At 43.6% G+C, this 25975-nt stretch overlaps 1 protein-coding gene across 2 annotated transcripts; it reads right to left on the minus strand.

Moving 5' to 3' along the window:
• Positions 1-1204: 1204 nt before the first annotated feature.
• LOC116595148 (signal-regulatory protein beta-1-like) lies at positions 1205-25453 on the minus strand. Of its 2 annotated transcripts, XR_004287538.1 has the most exons (7): positions 25318-25453; positions 13877-14230; positions 10775-11095; positions 9863-10192; positions 4961-5068; positions 3338-3447; positions 1205-2828 (listed from the first exon to the last, which is right to left on the minus strand). XR_004287538.1 is itself a non-coding variant. In XM_032351200.1 (6 exons), exons 1-5 carry the CDS (start codon positions 25382-25384, stop codon positions 4971-4973), a joined length of 1170 nt encoding a protein of 389 aa, XP_032207091.1. In that variant the 5' UTR covers positions 25385-25453; the 3' UTR covers positions 1205-3447; positions 4961-4970. The 2 variants fall into 2 exon arrangements, 1 of the variants encoding a protein (XP_032207091.1); XM_032351200.1 differs by having other exon boundaries at positions 1205-3447.
• Positions 25454-25975: the final 522 nt, after the last annotated feature.

The raw sequence follows: 25975 nt of genomic DNA on the forward strand, positions 1-25975 counted from the left end.
TATGGACATTGGGGAGGGTATGTGCTTTGGTGAGTGCTGTGAAGTGTGTAAACCTGGCGATTCACACACCTGTATCCCTGGGGATAAAAATATATGTTTATTTAAAAAAAAAAGACTGCTGTATGGTATTTGGTCTATGGCATATACTATGTGATATATCTTATGTTGTATGTGGTGTATGATATATGGTGTATGGTATGTGATATTTGGCAATGGCATATTATATATGCCATGTGGTATATGATATGTGGTATACAGTATATTGTATATGGCATATGGTGTGGTACATGGTATGTGGTATATGTTATATTATGTGGGCATACATGTCTGGTATGTGGTATATAATATACGGTAAGTATAGTGTAAACAATCCATCCTTCCTTGACTTGTTTGGCCCTTAGAGACAAAAGAGTCCCCACCTTTTCTTGTCCTCCCACAGCCTCTCCCCTTCACATTGAGTTCCCTGGGAAACAGGTGCTGAGATGAATATTAAGCATGTCATTTACAGGGAGTGCTTTAGGATCCAACAGTGGGTAGGAGAAGGGAGCAGAATTGTATAGAAGAAGTTGAGCTGCAGTGAGGTCCCAAAGAAGAACCTCAGCTGATCTCCCATGGAGCTCTGGTGCTAGGATGTTCCTTTAGAGTTCTCCTGAGCTGGATTGAGAGGCTGGACCTTTACATCCCTGTTGACAAGCCACTGGATGTGGCAAGGTCCCACGCTTGATCTTGGGCATGGTGGCTTGCTTCTGCTGTGGCCATCTCAAAGAGGGCTGACAGCTGAGGGCCATCTCCTCAGGCCTGGTGTATCACATAATCCACCACCCTCTGCAGAGCCCCTTCCACCTCAATTCCTCAGGCTCAGGACATGGATTAACTTCATCCCCCACTGAGGTCTTAAAGCTACCCTACCTCACCCAAGTGCTCAGAGTTCCCTGACCCCACTTTGTCTAACCTGGGTTTTACTAATTAGAAACATTTAGGGTGAATATCTTGGAGGACTGAGAAGGAGGTTCTTTTGGGATCTCTGAGTGCCAGGCTTTGGAGTGAGCTCTAGCAGAAGACAGAGGGTAGAGAAAGGAAGAGGAACATTAGACCTGTGAAGTAAGATAAAATCTGGGTATAGAAAGACAGAAGTCTCCCCATACCACAATTCCTCACTTTGTCCCCCAGCAAGGTGCAAGAGGCAGAGATCCAGCTGAGGACATGATGTTGACATATTTAATAGACTTAATTTTTGAAACAGTTTTACATTTAGAGTAAAATTGTGACAATAGTACAGAGTTCCAATATACAGCTGCACACAGCTTCCCCTCTTATTAGTATCTGACAGTAGCATGGTGTATCTGTGATAATGAACCATTATTATTAACCAAAGTCCATAGTATATTTAGATTTTTGTCTTATCTTGGGTCCTTATAACAAAACAGCATAAACTGGAAGCCTTGAAACAACAGGAACTTATTTCTCACAGTCCTGGAGGCTAGAAGTCTGAGATCAGGGTAGCCATGATAGTTGGATTGTGATGAGAAGTTTCATTGTGGTTGTGGACTGTGTACAGCTTGCATTCTCATGTGTGGGTGGGGTGATCTGGCTGTCCGGCCCCTTTTCATGAGGGCATTGATCTCATTCATGAGGACTCCACCCTCAAGACCTCATTACTTGTCAAAGCTCCCACCTCCAAATCCCATCACAGTGGGAATCAAATTTCAACACATGAACTTTGGAGAGACAGAAACATTCACTCCAAAAGAGATTTCCTTGGTTTTTACACTTTCTGTTCCAGAATTCCACCCAGAATTCCACTCAGGATACCACATTATATTTATTTGTCATGTCTCGTTAGGCTTTTCTCATCCATTACAACTTCAACTTTCTTTGATGGTGATGGCCTGACAGTTTTGAGGAGTGTTGCTCAGGTATATGGTGGAATGTGGGAATGGTGGGCTTGGGGAGGAAGGTCACAGAAGAAAAATGCCACTCTTAACACATTAATATATATCATGGAGCACAAACCATGTGAACTCATGGCGAACTCATGATCACCCGGCTGAACTGTATTTGTCGGATATCCCCTCTGTAGTTCTTCCTTTTTCCTCCTTTCCATTCTGTCCTCTTTGGAAGAGAGTCACAACAAGCAGCTTGTCCTTAATGAGTGGGAAGTTAGGGTCCCCCTCCTGAAGGTGAAGTATCTGGTTGAATCATTTGGGACTTTATGCACAGGCTATTTTTTCTTCTCCTCAATTTATTAATTTATTTAATTACTTATATATATCAATATGGGCTCAAAGATTTATTTATATATGGGGTTATAATCAGTTTTAGTCATTTAGGCAGCTATAACAAAACATCCCAGACTAGTGGCTAGTAAACAAAAGAAAGTTCTTGCTCATAGTTGAGGAGGCTGAGGTCTGAGATCATGGAGGCAGCGTGGTTGGAAGAGGGCCCTCACAGATTTCTCCCTGTGTCTTCACATGGCCGAAGTGACTGGGGAGCCCTGGGGTGGGGGAAATATTCTGTAAGGACCAATCCCACTCATGAGGATGAAGCACTCATGACCTGCTCACCTTCCAGAGGCTTCCCCTGCCAACACCCATCACATGGGCTTGAGGATTCCAACACTCAAATTTTGCGGGGACTCGAACATTCAGACCAGAGCAGAATCAGATGTACTACTTTACTTATTTGTTGCTCAAACTGTTACACTTTGACCATTGGGAGCTCTTCCAGAAGGTCCCTGTACCTGTTTGACAGACTCCAATCAGTGGGCTATCTGTCTGTTTTTGCAGATCACTTGTTCACTTTCTGAAGGATATGACGTTCTGATAGAACTTTTAAACACAAAGAAGAGAGAGTAGTATTTAGTGAAATGGTTTTAGGTACATGTACCAGTGCTGAATGAAGTGAAATAGTATTTTAAAATCCAAAATCTGACAGAAACTAGTGTTTTCAATGATGTATTCCCCAACTTATGTTTTAAAAATGCAGTGGCCTAACACATGGCTGTCATTCTGACAACTGAGGATGCAGACAGTCCCTTCTCTGTCAGAGTCCACATCCTATTTGAGGATGAGACAAGCACACACAGGAGGTTCTCAGCTTGCGTGGTGCTGACATGCACGAATGTCAGTTGCCACAGGTCTGTTAAATACCAACAGTCCCCCAAAACATGGTTTCAGTTTCGTTTGCCATGGAGGAATTTTCCATGAGGTATAAACTTTGCCGCCAGCTCTTCCTCAGGCCACAAATATCTATGTAACTAACAGGTGCTCATCATGGTAAGTAAGAATCATGTCTTTCAAAGCTGGTAGTGGTGATTCTCTTTGATTCTGTTACTCACTTTACCACAGACAGCAATGCAGGTGGTTGTGTTGTCTCCTGGTCTTCCAGTGAGGAACCCTGGTGCCATCGTACAAAAGTGAATAATGGCCAAGGGGAATTGGCACAAAGCTGAAAGTGTGATGGAGAAATGAAAAGAGATAGGACTTTAGGTGAAGTTCAAATTGAATGCAAGTGGGCTTATGAAGGCATAGCTACCAGGGGAATGGTGACAGGGGTGCTGGTCCCCAGAGTGTGGATATGCAGCCAGAGTGAAGGCAAACTTACAAGGTCACTGAGGTGGTGGTGGTGATTGGGGGAGGGAGGCAAAGGGTAAAAACGTCCAAGAGGTAATGATGCCAGCAAATATTCAAAATAATGATGTTACGTTTTCACGACATCGAAAGTGCAAGGGATGGAATTTTGGAAGCTGATCCCATTCGAGACTGGAGTGAGGTAATTCAGAAGCTGGCTCTATCTGGTCAACCATGCGATCAGAAGAAGGCCAAGTACTGTGCAAACTACTCTTGATTTGTCTTTATAACAACAAATGTTGGAGAGGATGTGGAGAAAGGGGGACCCTCTTACACTGTTGGTGGGAATGCAAGTTGGTAAGTCCACTTTGGAAAACAGTATGGAGACTCCTCAAAAAGTTAAAAATAGAGCTACCCTATGACCCAGCAACTGCACTACTGGGTATTTATCCCAGAGATACAGATGTAGTGGAAGGAAGGACCACAGGCACCCCAATGTTCATAACAGCAATGTCCACAATAGTCAAACAGTGGAAAGAGCTGAGATGCCCTTCAACAGATGAATGGATAAAGGAGATGTGGTCCATATATCCACCAGTGGGGGCAACAATGATTGTGAGAAGGAGCAGCAGGAACTGTAGGCAGGTGGGTCTCTGGGGAAGCAAGTCATTTGGGCAGAGTTGTGGAAGCTTCTAGTTTTTCCTTGTTATAGGTTGGGCCCCTCAGGGAAGGAAGGAGGCAGCAGAGACTGAGGGTAGCATGTAGTAGGGGAGGAAGGAAGGAGCTTTGGGACCCATGTTCACAGTTAATTATCTGTTCATCATTCTAGATAGTTCCCCATGTGTCTCCTATGTCATCAGTACTATTTTCTTCCTGGGACATCTGTTTTGAGAGGACTGGCAACCTGCTTAGGACTCTGCCACCTCAGCCTTCCTCCGTAAGTCCTGATCCCCCTTCCCCATACACTCTTGTCTGTCCCACAGAGGGTCAGGCAGGAACCATCCTCAGAGTAGCCATCTGGCACCTGTCAGCATTCTCTTAGATGTGGAGTCCTTACTCAAATAATTTAGAGATGGTCTCCAAGGGTTCTTCCCACCCAGCTGCCTCTTATTCAGCATCTTCGTCCACTTCCTTCCCAGAAGCCCTAGGACTCTGTGTGCATTTCCTGACAGTCTTTGATGCCACCCACCTCCTACAGGCCCCCACATACTTCTTGGGAGTTGGACACTTCTCAGAGAGATCCCAGAGATTCCTGAGGGTGTGGAGAGAGGTGTATTACCTTCTCTTTACTCCAGGTGGTGCTGACACTCTGTGACCTGTGGGGTGCCCCCCTTCCTGACCTGACTCCTCTGGGACTGAAATTTGCTTGCCCTCCCTGTCCCACAACTTACAGTCAGGCCCTCACTTCCTGTGGGCATAGATGGCAGAGACAGTGATGAGCAGCAGCAGCTTTGGGCCCAGGGTGAGAGCCACCAGCAGTAGAGTAGACAGCTCTGGGTCTGGAAATGAAGGAACAGGAGGCACCGTCAGGGTAGGCATCTAGGTTCTATTCCCAGGGGCCTCGATTTACATCATTCAAGGTGACTCAAACTTATTAATGTTCTGGAGGTCATTAATATCCTCCCCTGTGATCAGACTCAAGGCAGAATTTGGGGTAAGAACTTCTTCATCTCACTCACTCACTCCTTTCTCACTGCCAGGTGTCCTTGAGGAAAAAGGTGGGAAGAATGAAGACTCAGGAATGTGCAAGTTTGGTTTACTGAATTGGTCCTCACACCCTGTGGGGCAAGTCATAGAGCCTCTTTCTGATGAGCCAACAGTCTCACTGTTTACAGACGGTGGACAGAGGAGGTGGTTCAGACCCAAGGAAACCCCTCACTTCTGGCCTGCAGGATGACTCTGAGACCTTGTCTTTGGACCAGGACAATGCCAAACTCTCTGGGCCATAGGGACAAATGTCTGCCTGGCCTCACATGGAGTGAGAACAGATGTCACGGTCAGTGAGAGGCAAGGCTGCCCTGCTTTGCTCCATGCACACGGTTTGACAACTCCCATGTACAGAGGTGAGGAGGGAGTCCTCAGGCTGACCTGACCTCAGGAGACCTGCTGGATGGACAATACCCTGGGGAGGCAAGGGAATGCGGTCTAGTGCTCAGGAGAGTTTAAAACACATCCAGACCATCTGGACCCCAATGCCACTGTCAGTTGACGTCTTTCTGTTAGACACAGATGTTGGATCTGTAAATACAGTTTCAGATTCTTTGCCTTTTTACAATGACTGTTTTTTTTTTTAATATTTACACAAAGAAATTAAAATGATTTTTGAAATATGTGGAATAATTTTAAAGAAGGAGCAAAGAGCTCACCATATTTGCTCCTGGCATGTTAAGAAGATGGCAGGTCTCAGTTGGGGGTTGGGGTGTGCTGGACTTTTTCTCTGTTGAAAGGGCTGTATTGCCCATGTTTGTACCTGCTTCTAGAGGGCAGCCTCTAGCAGAGGACTGGAGGAAGTGCGGATACAGAGACTTAGCCAATCCTTTCCATTTAATATACTCAAAAAGAGCATCCAGCAAGCCAGCTTTCTGTCTGAGGCTGAGTCTTGTTGTGTACTGCATTGTTTTTAACATCTTCCTTTGCCAGTCCTGCCTCCTTCCCTTTCTCACAAACGTGGATTGGCAGCACTCCACAGTGAGTGAGTCTGCTTCCCAGGGCAGCTGGCAGGCAGAGTTTATCTGGGAGGGGTCTGGATTGCCAGCTCTAATGAGCACAGTTGGACATGGGTCCCTACCAGTTGGCTGGCCAAAAAGTCCCCAGTCCTGATGAGCAGTAGAGCAGGGTAAGTCCCAGTTTTCCCTGGCTGGAACCTCACTGTGGTGACCTGGGCTGGTATAAGCAGAGGAGCGGTGTACTCTGGCAATATAGAAATGAGTCGATCATTATAAGAACTACAGGTTGGGTAGCTATTGCTGGACATCAGTCCTTCGCAGGAAGACAATACAATGTGAAGACCAATTGATCACTCATGAAAAGATTTTTTGTGAATGTCAGAGGACTTCCAGGCAATATTGTAGACTCCTAACTCCTAGGGCTGAAGGGCAGAAAAAGCTTGAGGACATAATTGGGTCCAATATAATCATAAAAGCATCAGTGCTACAGAGAGGATTGAATTCTCAGCTACAGTGCACCTGTTCTGCCAAAATAGGGCTGTGATGGGAAATATGAGAGAGAGAGATACTGAATTTTAGGATAGGGACATTGGGGCCAAGGCATTCAAAGCCCACAAGGCACTATTTGACTGGTGAAGACAAGGCAACAGCTTAGTTACTCATCTTGGAATATAACCTCTTAACTCAAAGAAAAAAACAATAAAAGGACAGTAAATTCTATGGAAAACTGGTTCTCAGTAGTCCTTGGAGAACAATGCCCAAACTGTGAAATTTCTTGGAGAAATTTTATGATTTAAGAGAAAAATCATAAAATACAAATGCACAATTTCCTATGCCATTGCCCCCCCCCCCTTCATCAGCCACAGGAAAGGGCAGGAGAAACAGACAAGGGCAGGTAGCCAAGGAGTCTGAGAATTATTTGGAAATCCCATCAGCAATATTAAATCCAGCTTAAATTGGAAAATATTGGAAATGTGTCCTGTGGTCAGAACACGGATCATAGGGAGGGATTTCAAAGTATGCCTGGGTGGCTCAGTGGGTTCGGCCGCTGCCTTTGGCTCAGGTCATGATCTCAGGGTCCTGGGATCGAGTCCCGCATCAGGCTCTTTGCTCAGCAGGGAGCCTGCTTCCTCCTCTCTCTCTCTGCTTGCCTCTCTGCCTACTTGTGCTCTCTCTCTGTCAAATAAATAAATAAATAAAAATCTTAAAAAAAAAAAAACCCAAGAGGGTTGACACAGAACCCACAGAGTCTGTGAATATGGTATCTTACACTGCAAGAGGGACTGCATGGTAATTAGCTAGGGTCTTGAATGGATCATTATCTTGGACTATGGGAATTGGAGCCAACTTAATCACAGAGACACTTACAAGTGAAGGAGGGAGGCAGGAGAATGGGAGCAAGAGGTGTGATGACCACAGCAGAGGTCATGCATTGGGGGCCTTGGCAGAGGAGTGGGGCTGCTTCTAGGAGTTGGAACAACAAGGACACAGACTCTCCCCCAGTGGCCCCAGAAGTAATGAAGTTCTGCCATCCTGTTTTAGACTTTCCACCTCTAGAAATGGGAGATAATGAATGTGTGTTGTTTTAAGCTACTAAGTGTGTGCTAATTATTATAGCAGCAATAAAAACCCAATACAGGGAGGCATGGACATTTTAAAAGGACAGCTGTGAATAAAAGGGTCAGGCACAATTTAAAATGCATTACTCTGGGGGGAAGGTAAAAAGGAAGGAAGAGGTGCTGTTTCAAAATTGAGTGGTGAAGAGACAAAGAAAAAATGGGGATGGCAAACTTGGGGTCCTGAAAGAAGAACCAGAAAGATCACGGGACTTGGAACCTCTCCCCCACTGTCCAAGCCAACCAACCAATCCCAAGGCCCAGTAACATATGTGGTCACGCTATACTGAGAGAAGGGAAGTCCATTAAGCTAGAAGTATTGTGAAATGACCTCAATACCATAAACATGAACAAAAAGATGTACTTCATTACACCACACCCCTATAGACCCAGGATGGCAGTGGCTGGAGTCTTGAGACAGCCAGGGAAGGTGGCATCTTGGTGCAGCAGTGTCACATAGACACCTTACTCTTGACTCCAGCCTACCAACCCAGACAATCCTAGTATCCATTTCCAGCCTTAAGACACTAGCAAGGTTACTAGTACAGGCACACACTGGAAACACCAGACATAATGGCCATAGCTTGAGCCTCAGTGCACATTTACCAAAGACTAAAACCCAAACCCTAGCTGATCTAGACAAGATGGTGTGTACTCATTTCTCCCCGCTCTCCTAATTCAGTATAAGCCTGATCCCTGGAAATCACATACTTCAAGCACAGGAGGACTCTGAAAGGTGGAAGAGGAAGCCAGGGGGGCTAGGTGTCTGTGGACTGGAGGAGGAACACAGCATCAGGCAACATGGCTCCATACTCCCGTGTCCCCAGGCACAAAAGGAGGCCCCGGCGTGTCTTCAAACAAAGAAAAATCTAGACTCAATAATCTCAGTTCTCATTTCAAAAAATATGGAGGAGCAAAATAAGCAGAAGGGGGGAAAAAAAGAGAAGAAAAAACATAAAATAGAAAAGAAAAGCAATAGAGAAAATCCCTGAAACAAAAGTGGATTCTTTGAAAAAACTGGCAAAATCAAAATACTTTTAGCATTTCCAACAACAAACACTATGAGAAATGATACATTTCCCATATGAAGAATGAAATGGGATATCACTACAGATCCTACAAACATCAAGGATAGCAAGGTGATATCATGAGCAACTCTATGGGCAGAAATTTGGACCAAAGAAAAGAAATGGACCAAATTCCTCAAAAGCACAGCTTGCCATGAGCATCCAATATGAAATGAAGAATTTGAGTAGCCATTCAGGTTCTTTCCAGATCAACAAAAAAAACTGTGGAGTCGCAGGTGTTTCATAGGAAAATTCTTTCAAGCATCTACAGATGAATGAAAACCAAGTTAGGTGCACCAACTAAAGTTATTGTAGAAGTTTTGGGAACTCTGACTATATATTCCATTTATTCCAAGGTCCATGAGAGAATTATTGTTAATTTTATGAAATGTATAATTGTATTGATTTTGTGGAAAAATCAATGTCATTAATCACATGGCCACACAATTGTGGACTCCATTTGCAGCTGGATGTGCATGCATGACTAAGTCATCAGCGGACACAATGAGGCAACTTTTGCATACTTCTAGTTTTCAGAGATATTTGCTGCCATTATGATGAAAACATCTACAAGGGATAAAAACCACAACTAGGTAAGAAAGAACAAGAGCGGGGGGGGGGGTGGTGGTGGTGGCTGGTCTGGCACAGTGATGTAATCACTGTCAGGAGAAGAAGCAGGAGGCAGGACCCTAACAATAAGATCATCTCCCTCCCTCTCTTCTTTCTTTCTCTAATGCATATTTATGTCAAAAGATCTATAAATTTAAGTATCAAGTCTTACCATTGATCATCTTGGAGTGTGGGTTTTGGGTGAAGGAAGTTCACACCAAAATTCTAGTTTTAATCTATAGACTTCTGGATTATTCTATTATAAGCATGAATTACTACTTTTCACATAATAAAGGGTAAAATTTAAATGCCAGATCACGTGGCACAAGGCTCACCAGAGTTTCCATCTGTGCACTGGTCTTTTCGGTGGGCAGAGGTCTCCAGTATATGGCTTTTGCTGACTACCCGCTGGCCATCATGCTTCACCTTGCATGTGAGCACCATCTCCTCTGCGTGGGCAGAGAAATTGACCAGGAGCCAGCTCATCCAGTTAAAGGTCCCATCCTTGTTCTCTATGATGCTTGAGGCTGTTTCTGTTCGGGCCATGTTTCCATTCTCCAGCCAGGTCAGTTGTAGGTGCTGAGGGTAGAACTTCTTCGCTTGGCAGGTGACCTTCACCTGGTCCTCTGCAATGCATTGCTGGGAAACCATCAAGGTGGGTGGAACTGAAACAGCACAGGTCAGAATCTCTCACCTTATGGAACAGATGGACCATGGGGAGGGGCTCCAGAACTTAGCTCCCCCCACACAGCAAGGGAGTCACCCAGAACAGGGCTAGGCATACAGCTGGTGCTCCAACACTGAGGGTAGTCTTTGCATATGAATGAAATCCCTAAGCACAGTGCCCAGCACACAGTAGGTGCTCAAGGTTTGATGGCTCCTGATAAGCTAAGAATGAGTGAAATCAAGATACTCAGCCCCATACATACAGTTGGAATAGAGTAACTGTAGCAAAACAAATGGCCTCACCAAGCACAAGGTGGCATGGAGTACAGCAGGTGCTCAATAATTGGAATTGCTACTGTAAAGTAAAGGAAACTACTGAGAGCAATGCTTGGTACATGGTAGGTGTTCACCACCCAGTGGCCATGGAAACAGTAGGAGGTGACGGCACATTTAGGTTCAGGTGACCTGGAGGGTCTGCCAGGGGTCAGAGGGCTTGGGGCAGAGAGTGGAGGAGGGACAGGCTCGGAGACTTGGGGGCCAGACCAGGGCTGGGGCTGGGTGGGGGGGGGAGGGGCATCTACCTCGGAGGACCTCAGACAGGTTGGCAGTCCCACGAAGAGGAGGGCCCCCCTGCAGGGTCACGTGGGTCACCTCGCAGATGACCTGGGAGCGAACGTCCCCCGGGGCCAGCACCAGCCTGGTTGTGCTGGAGATACTGTAGGACGTTCTGTCTCCTTCTTGGTCCACGCTGGTCTGGGAGGCTGCCAGCTCATTCCTGTTTCTGAACCATCTCAGGGTGATGTTTCTGGGGGAGAAGCCGCGGGACTTGCAGGTGAAGTTCACTGTCTGCCCCGGCAAGGCCCTGACCACCGGGCCCGACACCGCGGGGAGAGAGGGTTTGGCTATAAGAAGAGCAGTTGTGAACAGTAAGCATGACTGTGGTCATCAGTGCTCAGGATACCTTGAGGTGCTGTGGAGAACCGCCAACCTCAGCGTGCGGAGCACAGTGTCCTCTCCTCCTCGTACAGAGGAGGCCCTGAGGTTCCAGAGCTGAACTCTGAGTCAGGGGCAGGGCCCAGGTGCAGTTCCAGACCTGAGTTCAAGTCCCCCTCTCTCTTTTCTGCCAGGCGACTTCCCACCAATCTGGGCACAGGAAGGACGTTTCTGATGGGTCTGACTGTTGCATCAACTCTTCCTATCTGCCTCCCTGCAAACCTCACTGAGGTCAGGGAGTGTGTGCAGCAGTCCGTGCAGGGAAACAGGGGCAGAGCTGGACCCCCATAGAAGCCGGAATCAGGCTGGCCAGCTGACCGCAGGTCTGGCCGGGGCACAGCCTGGCTCCCATTCTGTGAAATGGGACACCAAGCATTTCTCCTGCCTGGGTTGCAGGGAGGGGCAAGTAAAAGAATGCTAGCAGTTTTGTTTGGAATTTATCACTGAAAACGCATATCGAAAGGAGGAGATAACTCAGAAGGTGGCTGAGTAACCCCAGCCTCACAATAACGTTAAGATCCCCCTCTGAATATTCATCCAAAACCCTCATAAGTGTTAGCCCTCTTGCCCCTGTTTGGGGTCATAGGTTTGGAAATTATTCCCCAACATCTTACCTGCACAAATAAAGACAACTTTGTGAGGAAACTTCCCCCTGGGTGGTCTCTGTCTCTCCCTCACCAAGGAACCTTTCCCCTAACCTACTTTGGTTCAGGTACAAAGGGGCTGCTCCTTACCCCTCATTGTATCCCAGGGGGACTTCTGTGGCCTCCAGCCTTCTCTTCCACAAAAGAGCAAGAGTCCCACCCTCTTGAGCCCAACAGTGACTGCCCCCCACCTCTTCCCTTGAAGATTCTCCACTGCAAGTAATTATGGGGAGAGAAGTCCCTCTGGATGCCCAGACCTGGTGACTATTTAACAACGGAGGGAAGATGTGTGTTCCCAAAGCTGAGTTTAGAACATGAACTCTTGCTCATGGAGCTGAAACACCCTCCAGGAAAGCGCCTCCCCTGCACCCTCATTCTGCAGAGCCAGGAATGGGGTGCCCTGTGAGGCTGGCACTGTCCAGTGCCTCTGTTCTGTCCAGGTCATTGCCCCAGGCTGCTCAGTGAAGGAGCAACATCACACAACTGGGGAAAGACTCCGGATGCTCTTACACGTGAGAAGCCGTGTCCTCCAGGAATAGGCTCGACACTTCATGAGATGTTTGTGTATCTGCCTGATCTGGGGGTGCAAAGTAACAACACCCTGTCTCATAACTCTTTTTTAAAATTTATTTATTTCTCAACAGAAAATGAAAACACTTGCAGAAAGGAGGAGGAGTGCCCCAGCTCTTATCCTGGACAAAGTCCTACAAAAAAGGCCAAGTGCCGACTAATTGAATAGCCTTGTTTTACACATTTGGTACATTCTTTTTTTTTTTTATGTGTGAGTTTGTTTGTTTGTTTTTAAATTTTTTAAATGTATTTTCAGCGTAACAGTATTCATTGTTTTTTTTGCACCACACCCAGTGCTCCATGCAATCTGTGTCTCATAACTTTTTAAAATGCTTACTACTGAAAAAGACAACAACATAAGATTTTCAAGGAGGTCTGAATTTTCTCCTACTTTGACTAGCACAGTGAGTGTGCAGAGAACAAGGCTGTGAATCTCAATGCTTGGGTTCAATCTTAGCTCCTGTGCCTGCTTAGGTCAGGTCCCCTGAGCCTCAGTGTCCTCATCTGTAAAAGGGCAGAGATGGGTTCTCCTTGCTACCTCTGGTAAGAGGAGCACCTGCCACAATGAAGACATGGGATTGGCCTGCCACCTGCCCTTTCCCCTCTGTCTTTACCCATTCTCAACCAGGGCACCACCTGTGTGGGCAGCTTGGGGAAGAGGAAGGAGCGCTCTTCCAGGAGGAACAGACCTGCCCAGTGCTAGTGCTGGTGCCCAGGCAAGGGACGTAAGACAGGGAAGTCCTATAATGTCTGCACAGTCATAATAAAGCCACCTGTCCAAGTCCAGGGGGTGTGGGGAGACTCAGTCACTATGAAGTCAGTCCCTGAATTGCATGAAGCTTTTCTGGACAGACCCACAACAAATGCCCAGCCTCTGGCATCTTCTCCTTCCGGGGCTGTCAGAGTAGACAGCCAGCCTGTGCCTCTTCTCACTATGATCTTGCTGAAGCTGAAAGAAAGAAAGTCATTGTCCCACCTCCCTACCCTGGGTGCATATGTCCACACTGGAAGGGAAGGGAGTGTAAGCTTCATGACAGAGGACACTTTGCCTGTTTTGTTGCCTGCTGCTCCAGGGCATCTAAAACAAAGTCAGCACAGCAGATGCTCAGTAAGTGCTGAGTGGAGAGAAACCTGGCCACCTGGGAGGGAGTGCTCTCTGGAGACAGGGTGAGCTTGGGCCTTATGACTTGGAAAGCCCCTCAGACTCTCAGTCCCTCATCCCTGGAACCAGAGAGCTGGTCAGGATTGGAAAAGGGAGCTATGGAGTCTGTAGACAAGAGTTCTGGATTTTCCCACCATTTTCTAGCCATGTGGCCTTGAGAAAATAGCATGACCTCTCTCGGCCTCAGCTTCCCTGATCCATGGAAGTGGCTGAAGTCAGGGGCACTCACCACAACACCTGATTCTTAGCTGTCAGACAATCTTATTGACCTATTGTCACAACCAAGGGATGGCAGAGGCCCACATCATACTCACTGCTCACGGTGACCTGAGTGCCTGGTCCAGACTTAATCTCTACATCAGGGTACCCTTTCTGGAACTTCACACAGTAGTAGGTTCCGGTGTCTGCTGGGGTGATGTTACTGATGCGAATGGAAAAGTCCGTGTTGTTTCTCCTTGTGGTGTCTGAAATATTTGTCACTCGGGGGAAGTGGCCTCCTTTGAAACTGAAGATTAACTTCCGGCCTGGCCCTGTCCCCCTGAACCACTCAACCTTCCCCAAGGGGAGCAGGGAAGTCATGGTGCAGTGCAAAGTGGCTGTATGTCCGGCTATGATAGACACTAACTTCTCAGGTTGGATCACCTGCAGCTCTGCCTCACCGGCCGCACCTGGAGGGAAAACAGAGCAGTCATTTACTCATCCTCATGTGATCCTGTGTGTTTTCTCAAGTGTTGATTCACAACAGCTCATTGACTGAGTGTGCACTGGGAGTGGACCTTGAGATGTACGTGGCATGTAGCCCTCACCACAAGCCTGTAAGATGAAACTCTATCACAAATGTGGAAATAAGACACAGAGACTCAGTGATGTCACACACTGCAGGTTAGAGTGCCCTGATTGGAGCTGGAGTCGCTCTCTGAAAGTTTCATGCTTCACCAAATGTTTCTGGTTGTCCACTTTCTGGCCTCATGGAGTGTTGCTCTTTCTGGATCCTTGTATTCAGTGGGACCATGGGACTTCTTTAGACCATTGTGTGTGAGCTAAAGGAAGGGATGTGTTTTCTGGGCTGTGCATTGAACTTCAGGAACCTCTGTGGATTAACTTCCTTCTTCCATATGCATGTGCCCATGCTGGAGTCTGTTGATCAGTCTGGATACTTGAGTGACAGTGATGACAGAGCTTTTGACAACAAATGAACAGGTAGTTTAAATGAGCGGTAAAAGAGAGTTTCAAATTCCTGTGCCCCCCCCCCAACTGCAATCATATTATATCCGCTTCTAAATACTGCTATAGCAAATTATTTAAAAAAAAAGTAATGTCTGAAAACTGCATAAATGTACTGTTTTATAATTCTGGATCAGGAATCCAAAATTGCTGTTGCTGGACTAAGACCAAGGGTCAACCAAGCTGCATTTCCTCTGGAGGTCTATCCCTTGCCTTTCCAAATTCGAGAAGCTACTGACATTCCTTTTCTCATGGTTCCCATCTTCCCATCACTCCAAATTCTCACCTCTATTGTCACTTATCCTTTTCTAACTTTGACTTTCCTGCCTCCTTTTTATGAAGAGCCTTGTGAACATATTGAGACCGCTTTGATAATCTAGGATAATCTTTAGGTCAAGAGTCTTAAGTCAACCATTTTTGCAAATCTCTTCTGTCGTGTAAGAGAAAACTGTTCACAGGTACTGGGTATTAGAATATGGACCTCTTGGGGGGGGGCATTGTTTCATTGACCGGATATCTCCCCAGACGTTATGGAAACCAGAAACTGTAAAACAAACAAATCCTTTGTCTAGGCCATTATTATAGAGGCTGAATGAGTAGGTAACTTACTGGAATCTCTAAGAAGAAATATTGAAGAAGTGAACTAGTGCAAGAGTTTGTGAAATTAAACTAGAAATCAATAACAGAAGAATAAACTGAGTATTCTCAAATATATTGACATAAAACAACACACTCTTAAAAACAATCAAAAGGCCCAAGAAAGAATCACAGGGAAATTAGAGAACATATTGATTTGAATGAAAATGGAAACACAACATGCCCAAATCTGCAGTCTGCGGTGAAAGCTGTGCTAGAGTTAAATTTATAGCTGTAATGCCTACATTAAAGAAAGATCACAAATCTATTAACAACCATACACATTAAGAAATCAGACAAAGAAGAGAAAAATAAATCCCAATCCCAAAGCTAACAGAATGAAGGAAATAAAAAGACTAGTATAAGTTGAAAGAAAATGTTAATAGAAAAACAACAGAGAATATAAAAAAGCCCAAGAATAGTTCTTCAGAAAAAACAATATGATTCACAAAACTTTAGCTAGATTGACTAACAGAAAAAAAAAAAAAAAGACAGAGAGAAGACTTCATTAATTAATATCAGAAACAAGAGAAAGATTTTACTAGCCATTTTTATAGCAATAAAGGGGATTCTAAAAGAGTACATAGAAAATTGCACACCAATAAATTGAATAACCTAGATTAAATGGAGAAATTTCTAGACACACACAATTTATGAAGACTGAATTATAAAGACATAGAAAATATGAATAGAATATCACTGGTAAGATCATTGAATCAATAATCAAAAAATTCCCAACAAAGAAAAGTCCAGGACTATGTAGCTTTACTGGTGAATTCTTAAAAATTTCATTTAAAAAAAAACTTCATTTATTTATTTTAGAGAGACAGAAAGAGAGAGGAAGTGGGGGGGGGGAAGAAGAGGGAGAGGGACAAGCCAACTCTGCACTGAGCATGGAACCTGACTTGGGGTACAATTCCACAACCCTGAGATCAGCCAAAATCAAGAATAAGATCCTCAACTGAGGATATCTGAATGACTCAGTCATTCAGATATCACCCTGCCAAACTTTTAAAGAAAAACTAACACTAATCCTCTCCAAACTACTCCAAAAAATTAAAGATTTAGGAAAACTCCTAGGTCATTTCGAGTCTTTTTGAGACTCATTCTAGGGCAGCAAAGAATACAAAAAATACCAGCAAAGATACCACAGGCAACAAAGAAACTACAAGAAAACTACATACCAGTATTTTATCTGAATACTGATGCAACAATGTTCAACAAAACATGAGCTAACCAAACTCCATAGCATATTAAAGAATTATACACAATAATCAAGTGGGATTTCTTCCTGGAATGCAAGAATGATTCAACAAAGGAAAACCAGATAGGGTAATAGGACACATTTAGAGAACGAAGAAAAAATTACCATGGTCATCTCATTTGATGCAGAAAAATCACTTGACAAAAGTCAACATTTTTCATGATTAAAAACAATAAACTAGGAAGAGATGGAAACTTACACAAAATGAGAAATCATATGATAAAACTAGAACTACCTCATTCTTGATGATGAAAGTCTGAAAGTTTTTTCTCTAAGATCAGGAACAAGGCAAGGAAGCCCACTTTGACCACTTCTATTCAACACAATACTGGAAATTCTAGAAAATGCAATAGTCAAGAAAAATAAATAGTACTCAAGTTGCAAAGGAATAAGCAAAACTCTCTCTCTTTGCACATGACATGATTTCATGGGAAACAATCCTAAAGATTTCACACATAAAAGTAAACTGTTAGAGTTAGTAATAAATTCAGTTAGTTTGTGTTATATAAAATCAACAGTCAAAATCAGATGCATTTCTACACAGTAGTGATGAACAACTCAAAAAGGAAATTCAGCAAGCAATTCCACTTACACTAACATAAAAAAGTATAAAGCACTTAGGAGTAAATTTCTGCATGGAAGTGAAAGACTTGTACACTAGAAAGTGCAAAACATTGCTGAAAGAAATGAAAGAAGACATAATTAAGTGGAAAAACATCCCCCATTAGTGACTGGAAGATTTTACATTGCTAACTTGTCAATGCTACCTAGAGCAACCTACACATTCAATGCAAGCACTTCCAAAATCCCCAGGGCATTTTTAAAAAATAAATAGAAAAGTCCATTTTGAAATTCATATGCAATCTCAAGCGACCCCAAATCACCAAACAATCTTGGAAAGAACATATTTGGAGAATTCACACTTCTTTATTTGAAAACCTACTACCAAGTATAATAATGAATACTGTGAAATGACCATAAAATAGAGATATAGAGCAATGGAATAGAATAAGAGAGCCTAGCAATAAACCCTCACACATAAGATCAAAAGATTTTCAACAAAGGTGCTTACCTTTCAATGGGGATTGGAGGAAGAACAGTCTTTTCAGCATAAACTGCTGGGAAAACTGAATATCTACATGCAAAGTATAAAGTTGAACCCTCACTTTTTTTTTTTTTTAAAAAAGATTTTATTCATTTGCCAGAGATAGAGAGAGAGAGTACACACAAGCAGGCAGAGAGGCAGGCAAAGGCAGTGAGAGAAGCAGGCTCTCTGCCACGTAAGGAGCCCGATTCCGGACTTGATCCCAGGATCTTGGGATCATGACCCGAGCTGAAGGCAGTGGCTTAACCAACTGAGCCACCCAGGCGTCCCGAACCCTCATTTTATATGGAAAAATGAACTCAAATTGGATGAAGGGACCTAAATATAAAAGTTAAACTATAAAATTCTGAGGAAAATAATTTAGGCAAAACTCATGATACTGGATTTGGCAATGACTTCTTGGACATCACACCAACAGCACACATAACAAAATAAAAATATAGAAATTGGACTTTGTCAAAATTAAAGACTTTTGTGCGGAAGAGGGCAATATCAAAAGTGAAAAGGCAACTCAGAGAATGGGAGAAAATATTTGCAAAGCATATATCTCATAAAGGTTTATTAACAAGCATATAAAAAGAACTCCTACAATTCAACAAGAAAATAACAAAAAGCCCAATTAAAAAATGGACCAAGTGTCATTCAATGCTCTTTTTAAAAAATTAATTTATTTATTTTCAGAAAAAGCAGTATTCATTATTTTTTCACCACACCCAGTGCTCCATGCAATCCGTGCCCTCTATAATACCCACCACCTGGTACCCCAACCTCCCACCCCCCCGCCACTTCAAACCCCTCAGATTGTTTTTCAGAGCCCATAGTCTCTCGTGATTCACCTCCCCTTCCAATTTACCCCAACTCCCTTCTCCTCTCTAACACCCCTTGTCCTCCATGCTATTTGTTATGCTCCACAAATAAGTGAAACCATATGATAATTGACTCTCTCTGACAAGCATTCAATGCTCTAGTTTCTTTATTGATTTTCTGCTTCGATGATCTGTCTATTTCTGAGAGAGGCGTGTTAAGATCTCCTACGATTAGTGTATTCATATCAATATGACTCTTTCTCTTGATTAACAGTTTTCTTAAGTAATTGGCTGCTCCTATATTGGGAGCATAGATATTTATAATTGTTAGATCATCTTGGTGGATAGTCCCTTTAAGGATTATGTAGTGTCCTTCTGTATCTCTGACTACAGTCTTTAGTTTAAAGTCTAATTTATCTGATATGAGAATCGCTACCCCAGCCTTCTTTTGAGGCCCATTGGCATGAAAGATGCTTCTCCATCCCTTCACTTTCAGTCTGGGTGTATCTTTAGGTTCAAAATGGGTGTCTTGTAGACAAAAAGATGGAAGACCATTCCATGCTCTTGGGTCGGAAGAATAAACATTGTTAAAATGTCTATACTGCCTCGAGCAATCTATACTTTTAATGCCATTCTGATAAAAATTCCACCGGTATTCTTCAAAGAGCTGGAGCAAATAATCCAAAAATTTGTATGGAATCAGAAGAGACCCCGAATCGCTAAGGAAATGTTGAAAAACAAAAATAAAACTGGGGGCATCACGTTACCTGATTTCAAGCTTTACTACAAAGCTGTGATCACCAAGACAGCATGGTACTGGCATAAAAACAGACACATAGACCAGTGGAACAGAGTAGAGAGCCCAGATATGGACCCTCAACTCTATGGTCAATTAATCTTCGACAAAACAGGAAAAAATATACAGTGGAAAAAAGACAGTCTCTTCAATAAATGGTGCTGGGAAAACTGGACAGCTATAAGTAGAAAAATGAAACTCGACCATTCTCTTACACTGTACACAAAGATAAACTCAAAATGGATAAAAGACCTCAATGTGAGACAGGAATCCATCAGAATCTTAGAGGAGAACATAGACAGCAATCTCTTCGATATCAGCCACAGCAACTTCTTTCAAGATATGTCTCCAAAGGCAAAGGAAACAAAAGCGAAAATAAACTTTTTGGACTTCATAAAAATCAAAAGCTTCTGCACAGCAAAGGAAACAGTCAAAAAAACAAAGAGCAACCCACGGAATGGGAGAAGATATTTGCAAATGACAGTACAGACAAAAGGTTGATATCCAGGATCTATAATGAACTCCTCAAACTCAACACACATGAAACAGGCAAAAATATCAAAAAATGGGCAGAAGATATGAACAGACACTTCTCCAATGAAGACATACAAATGGCTATCAGACACATGAAAAAATGTTCATCATCACTAGCCCTCAGGGAGATTCAAATTAAAACCACATTGAGATATCACCTTATACCAGTTAGAATGGCCAACATTAACAAAACAGGAAACAACATGTGTTGGAGAGGATGTGGAGAAAGGGGAACCCTCTTACACTGTTGGTGGGAATGCAAGTTGGAGCAGCCTCTTTGGAGAACAGTGTGGAGATTCCTCAAGAAATTAAAATAGAACTTCCCTATGACCCTGCAATTGCACTCCTGGGTATTTACCCGAAAGATACAGATGTCGTGAAAAGAAGGGCCATCTGCATCCCAATGTTTATAGCAGCATTGGCCACGGTCGCCAAACTATGGAAAGAACCAAGATGCCCTTCAATGGATGAATGGATAAGGAAAATGTGGTCCATATACACTATGGAGTATTATGCCTCCATCAGAAAGGATGAATACCCAACTTTTGTAGCAACATGGACGGGACTGGAAGAGATTATGCTGAGTGAAATAAGTCAAGCAGAGAGAGTCAATTATCATATGGTTTCACTTATTTGTGGAGCATAACAAATAGCATGGAGGACAAGGGGTGTTAGAGAGGAGAAGGGAGTTGGGGTAAATTGGAAGGGGAGGTGAATCACGAGAGACTATGGACTCTGAAAAATAATCTGAGGGGTTTGAAGTGGCAGGGGGGTGGGAGGTTGGGGTACCAGGTGGTGGGTATTATAGAGGGCACGGATTGCATGGAGCACTGGGTGTGGTGAAAAAATAATGAATACTGTTTTTCTGAAAATAAGTTAATTAATTAAAAAAATGGACCAAGGACTAAAGTAAACGTTTGTCCAAAGAAGGTAATCAAATAGTGAAAAAGTACATGAAAAGATATTGAACATCACTACTCATTAGAAAAACGAAAATTAGAACCACAATGAGATACTCCTTAATCCCTTAGAATGGCTTTGTCAAAAGCAAAACAAAACACAATAAAATACAAAAAAAAAATCAGAAAATAAGTGTTGAGTAAGTTGTGGATAAATTGAAATTCTTGGACATTGTTGGGAGAATATAAAATGATGTGACCACTGTGGAAACAGGGGTAGTTTCTTTAAAATTTAATTATATATAATTTACCATAGATTCAACAATTCTACTCTTAGGTAAATATGCCCCAAATTATAAGAAGGTACTGAGATAATTGTACATCAATGTTAATAGCAGCATTACTCATGATAACTGAAAGGTAACAGAAAAAAAATCATTTCTATCAGTAGATAAATGGATAAACAAACTGTTGTATATAGATATATGCAATGGAATATTATTTAGCCTTAATAAGCAATGACAATCTGATATGTTCTATAAGGTGAATGAATAAAAAAATATCCTAAGTGAAACGAGCCAGACACAAAAGGACAGATAATATGATACCACTTATATAAAGTGCCTAGAAGAGACAAATCCATAGATAGAGAAAAGTAGATTAGGGCACCTGGGTGGCTCAATTCGTTAAGCATCTGCCTTCCATTCAGGTCATGCCCTAGGCTCCTGGGGTAGAGCCCCATGTCTTGCTTCCTGCTGGGCGGGGAGACTGCTTATTCCTTTCCCTCTGCCTCTGCCCCCAGCTTATGCTATTTGTCTCTCAAATACATAAATAAAATCTTAAAAACAGAACTAGAATAGAGATTACCAGAGACCATGGTGGGAAGAAGGAATGGGGAATTCTTGTTTAATGTATGCAGAGTATCTGCTTAAAATGTTGAAAAAATCCCTGAAATATACAGTGGTTCTGGTTTCACAACATTGTGAATGTACTTAAGGCCACTGTATTGTAACCTTAAAAATGGTTGAAACAGTAGATTTTTACACTACGTATATTTTACACAGTAAGAATCATGTACTCAAAGAAGGTGATGGGCCTGTGTAGAGCCTTTGAGTGCACTAAATGGCTCAAGGGAAAAGAGAAAATATTCTAGGGCTGGTAGATTTGAGAAACCTGCCCTTGAATGGGCAGATAGAACCATGGGAGTAACCAAGCAAGGATACCAGGAGACTTCAAACTCATGTTCTGAAAAGAATTGTGGGTAGTTCTATATCTGGACAATGAGTTACACATTGAAGGGACACGAGTCACCTTCAGGCAATCATTTAACTGCAAGGGCAAGACTTTGCAGTTTGATTTCCTTGCCTCAGTGACAAGCCAGTCCCTGGAGACTGACGTCAAGAAATAAAAAATCATTTCTTCTTACTTGAAGTGTCGTCAAAACCAGGCAGGGATATAAATCAGAGAAGCAGGCTGCTGGTGCATCACACATACACCCAATGTACTTTTCTATTTCTTAGCTACTCCTCAGGAGGAAATTTGTGGTTCACCCTTGCAGAGTGTGAGCTGGTAAAGCCCATACAATTAGTATTATTTGCAACCAAACATGCCCTAAGGAGGGCATGTGCTATTATAGGCAGGTCTTGGTGTGCCAAGAACATCAGGTGCTTTGGTTTGTAAGTCTTGAGGAGAAGATTGGGGTTGGGAAGCCTAACTGCTAGGACAATAATGGGAAGACTTAAGAATGCACCATGGAGAGAGAAATGGAGGAAATATGAGAAAGAAGAGATCAGAGAGTCAAGAGGATCCAGGGAAAGGGAAAACTCTGCCATCTGTATATCTATAATCCTCACAGTTCATCTCTGGCCCAGGCCTTGCCCCTAAACTCTGATTTTTATGTACAACCAGCCACTCAACATTTTTAAGTAGAAATAAACCTCTCAAAACAAAACAAAACAGAACAAAACAAAACCTCTCACGGCTAACATGTCTCAAACTGAACACTTTAGTTTCCCAAACATCCTTGTACTTCTCAGCTGAGGTACCTTATTCTCCTAGATGCTCAGGTCCCAAGCCCTTAGAGCCTGTCTGTCTGTCTTTCTCTCTCTCTCTTTCTTTCTCTCTCTTTTTCTTTCTTCCTAAATTATGGTATGTTAGTCACCATAACAATACATCGTTGGTTTTTTTTTTTTTTTATTGAGTCTTTTAAAATTGTTAACATATAGTGTATTATTTGTTTCAGGGGTACAGGTCTGTGATTCATCAGTCTTACACAATACACAGCACTCACCATAGCATATACCCTCCCCAGTGTCCACCACCCAGCCACCTTATCCCTCCCATCCCCCTCCCCTCCAGCAACCCTCAGTTTGTTTCCTGAGATTAAGAGTCTCTTATGGTTTGTCTCCCTCTCTGGTTTCATCTTGGTCCTTTGTCTTGTTTCTCAAATTCCTCATATCAGTGAGATCACATGATTGATGTGGTGTTCAATGATTCATTATTTGTGCATAACACTGAGTATTTGTTACAACGCGTGCCCTCCTGAATACCCATCACTGGGCTAGCCCATCCCCCCACGCCTCTCCCTTCTGAACCCATCAGTTTGTTTCCTGGAATCCATAGTCTCTCATGGAGCCTTTCTTTCCCACCCCAATCCTATGCATTAGGAATTGTGTTGGCTTCCGTCTGCAGGCACGCACAATCTGACCTCTTTCCCATTTCTTTCCTGACTGCTATCTTGGTTAAAAGTGATTTTCCCTCTTTGCATGAATGCAGTGATCTCTTGAGGCTCTAGTTTCTTCTATTTATGCCCTGTGGTAGTCTATTCTCAATTTTGAATAATTTATAATTCATGTCAGATCATGTGACTTCTGTCTTCAAAACCTTACAATGGCAACCATTTCACTCAGAGTACAAGTCCAAATACTTAGCCCCCCGGTGGCTCAGTTGGTTAAGCATCTGCTTTCAGCTCAGTTCATGATCCCAGGATCCTGGGATCAAGCCCCATGTCAGTCTGCCTGTTCAGTGAGGAGTCTGCTTCTTCCTCTCCCTCTTACCCCTCCATCTCCCACTTGTGGTCTCTCTCTTGCTTTCTCTCAAATAAATAAATAAAATAGTTTTTTTTTTTTTAAAGTCCAAATACTAGAACAGAGCAGGAGAATTCTGCTCTCATATTGCTCCCATGCTATTCATGAAGGCTCTTCCTCCAGAAAATCACATGGCTCACTCCCTGACCTTCTTACAATCTTTGCTCCACTCTACCTCCTCAATGAGGCCCACCTCGGCTACCTGTTTAAATACATCCTACCTGAAGATTCTCTCATTGTCCTATCCAGCCCTATTGTCATTCTTTTTTCTTAACACTCATTGCTTTCTGTATTCTATGTTATTTACTGATTTGTCATGTCTTCCTGTCCTTTCCTCCACTATGATAGAACTTCCACAAGGACAACTGCTTTGCCTCATCTGTTCAGATGCAGGAATTTCCAGGTGTGTGTGGTACACGGTGGTGTTCAAGAAATTGGGAAGTTATTCCTTATGAGACCTCCTGAGGTCTGGAGGTGTCGGCTGGTACTAGATGATGGGGATCAGGATATACAAATGTGGATGTAATTATAGATGCCAACCAGGCAGGAGTTTTCACATCTTTTATCCCCTTTTTCCCTTCCCATCCCGATCCAGCAGGGAAGGGGATCTCTAAGGTAGTAATGCACAAAGTTCTACTCATTTTACCAAGATGGAAGTTTGCTTGTCTTAAGAGCTCAGTGGAAGGTGAGCAATAAGTCTAGAAAATTAGGAAAGAGGGTGAGTAGCTGAGAAGGAATCACACATCCGTTCAATGTGCATTTCATGTAGACTGGACCTGATGTGAAGAGAACAATATGGAAATCATTTTTAGGAATTTCATGTGTGTGTGTGTGTGTGAGTGTGCATGCCTGGGATATGTACCCTTCCTTACACCCACTCATATGCACAAACACACACACACAAGTGCGTTCACAAGTATATATAAAGTATAGCCTACCATGTTAGTATACAGATTGTTTTGAGGAGTAAATGAAATGGTAATACCTGTTAAAGGCCCAGTAAAAAATTCGGCGCATGGGAAACATCATTAACAAGAGTCTGTGAATACACGCAGCACAGTGGAACACTGGAGACCTCTGCGTGTGATACGTGATGGCTCTTCTGTTTGCCTCTCTGTGTTTTCTGATGTTTCTGCAATTGGCCTCCATGGAGGAGCCTGGAGCTGAGTGGCCTGGACATGAACCCCAGATACTCCACTGACTTAGGTAGGTGACGCTGGGCTGGTTGCTCTCTCTGCCTCAGTTTCCCCATCTGCTAGTCAGGAGTACAGTTATAGCTACAGGCAGGCCTTCTTCGGAGGGTCTGGGTAGCACACCTGTGTTTACCAGGAGGCCCCAAATGCCCAGAGGCAGGGAGAGGTTGAGGAGGTAGGGAATGGGGAGTCTACACCAAGGCAACACTCACCTGTGAGTCCCAAGAGCAAAGCCAGCAGCAGGTGAGGAGGGCAGGGTCCGGAGGCAGGTGCCCACATTGTAGAGGCCTGAGGATCCCGCTCTCTGCCAATGTGTGTGCTGGGGCAATGGGGCCTCAGTTCTGTGTTCTCTGTTCTATCTGTGATAGAAGAGGAAGTGTGCATGATTCAGTAACAGGATTGTGAGGCAGCAATCTGCTTCTGGATTGTGAAACAGATGTCAGACAGAGAATGCCTCACATGGTGATAGGAGCCTCTTCTTACATTTCAGAGAGAGTGGTCAGGCCCAGCAGGAATGATGTTTCCTGCCCGCCTGGGGTCTCTGCTCTCTGCACTAGACCTCTCCCCCATCTTCAGATCTACTTGGCCATTCCACACGTGGGAGCCGCAGGTCAAGAAGGATCTGCATTTGGGGGCTCTGTCTCATGTCCTGAGCCCTGGGGATGGCTGGCTTGTGGCCTCATTCTGCACCATTACCCACTAAGAGCTACCGAGCTGGAGGAAAGAACAGATATGCCATGGTCTGCAAAACTTTGGGACCGAGTGAGGTCTGCTCCAGAAATGACTCCTTATTCCAGCCCTTTATTGAAGGAAATGGTAAAACTTTGCCCAAAATGTGCAATGCAGTGGGGACGTTAGAAGTAGTATGTG

The sequence above is a fragment of the Mustela erminea genome, chromosome 7 (genome assembly GCF_009829155.1).
Source record: "Mustela erminea isolate mMusErm1 chromosome 7, mMusErm1.Pri, whole genome shotgun sequence".
NCBI lineage: Eukaryota > Metazoa > Chordata > Mammalia > Carnivora > Mustelidae > Mustela > Mustela erminea.

Excerpts from the sequence above, each read along its gene's own strand:
- LOC116595148 (XM_032351200.1), bottom strand. The coding sequence starts at position 25,384 with ATGTGGGCACCTGCCTCCGGACCCTGCCCTCCTCACCTGCTGCTGGCT. Across the intron at positions 11,096-13,876 it reads CACTCAGGTCACCGTGAGCA|CCAAACCCTCTCTCCCCGCG; the intron begins GTGAGTATGATG and ends CTCTTCTTATAG. Across the intron at positions 10,193-10,774 it reads CCTGTCTGAGGTCCTCCGAG|TTCCACCCACCTTGATGGTT; the intron begins GTAGATGCCCCT and ends GTGCTGTTTCAG.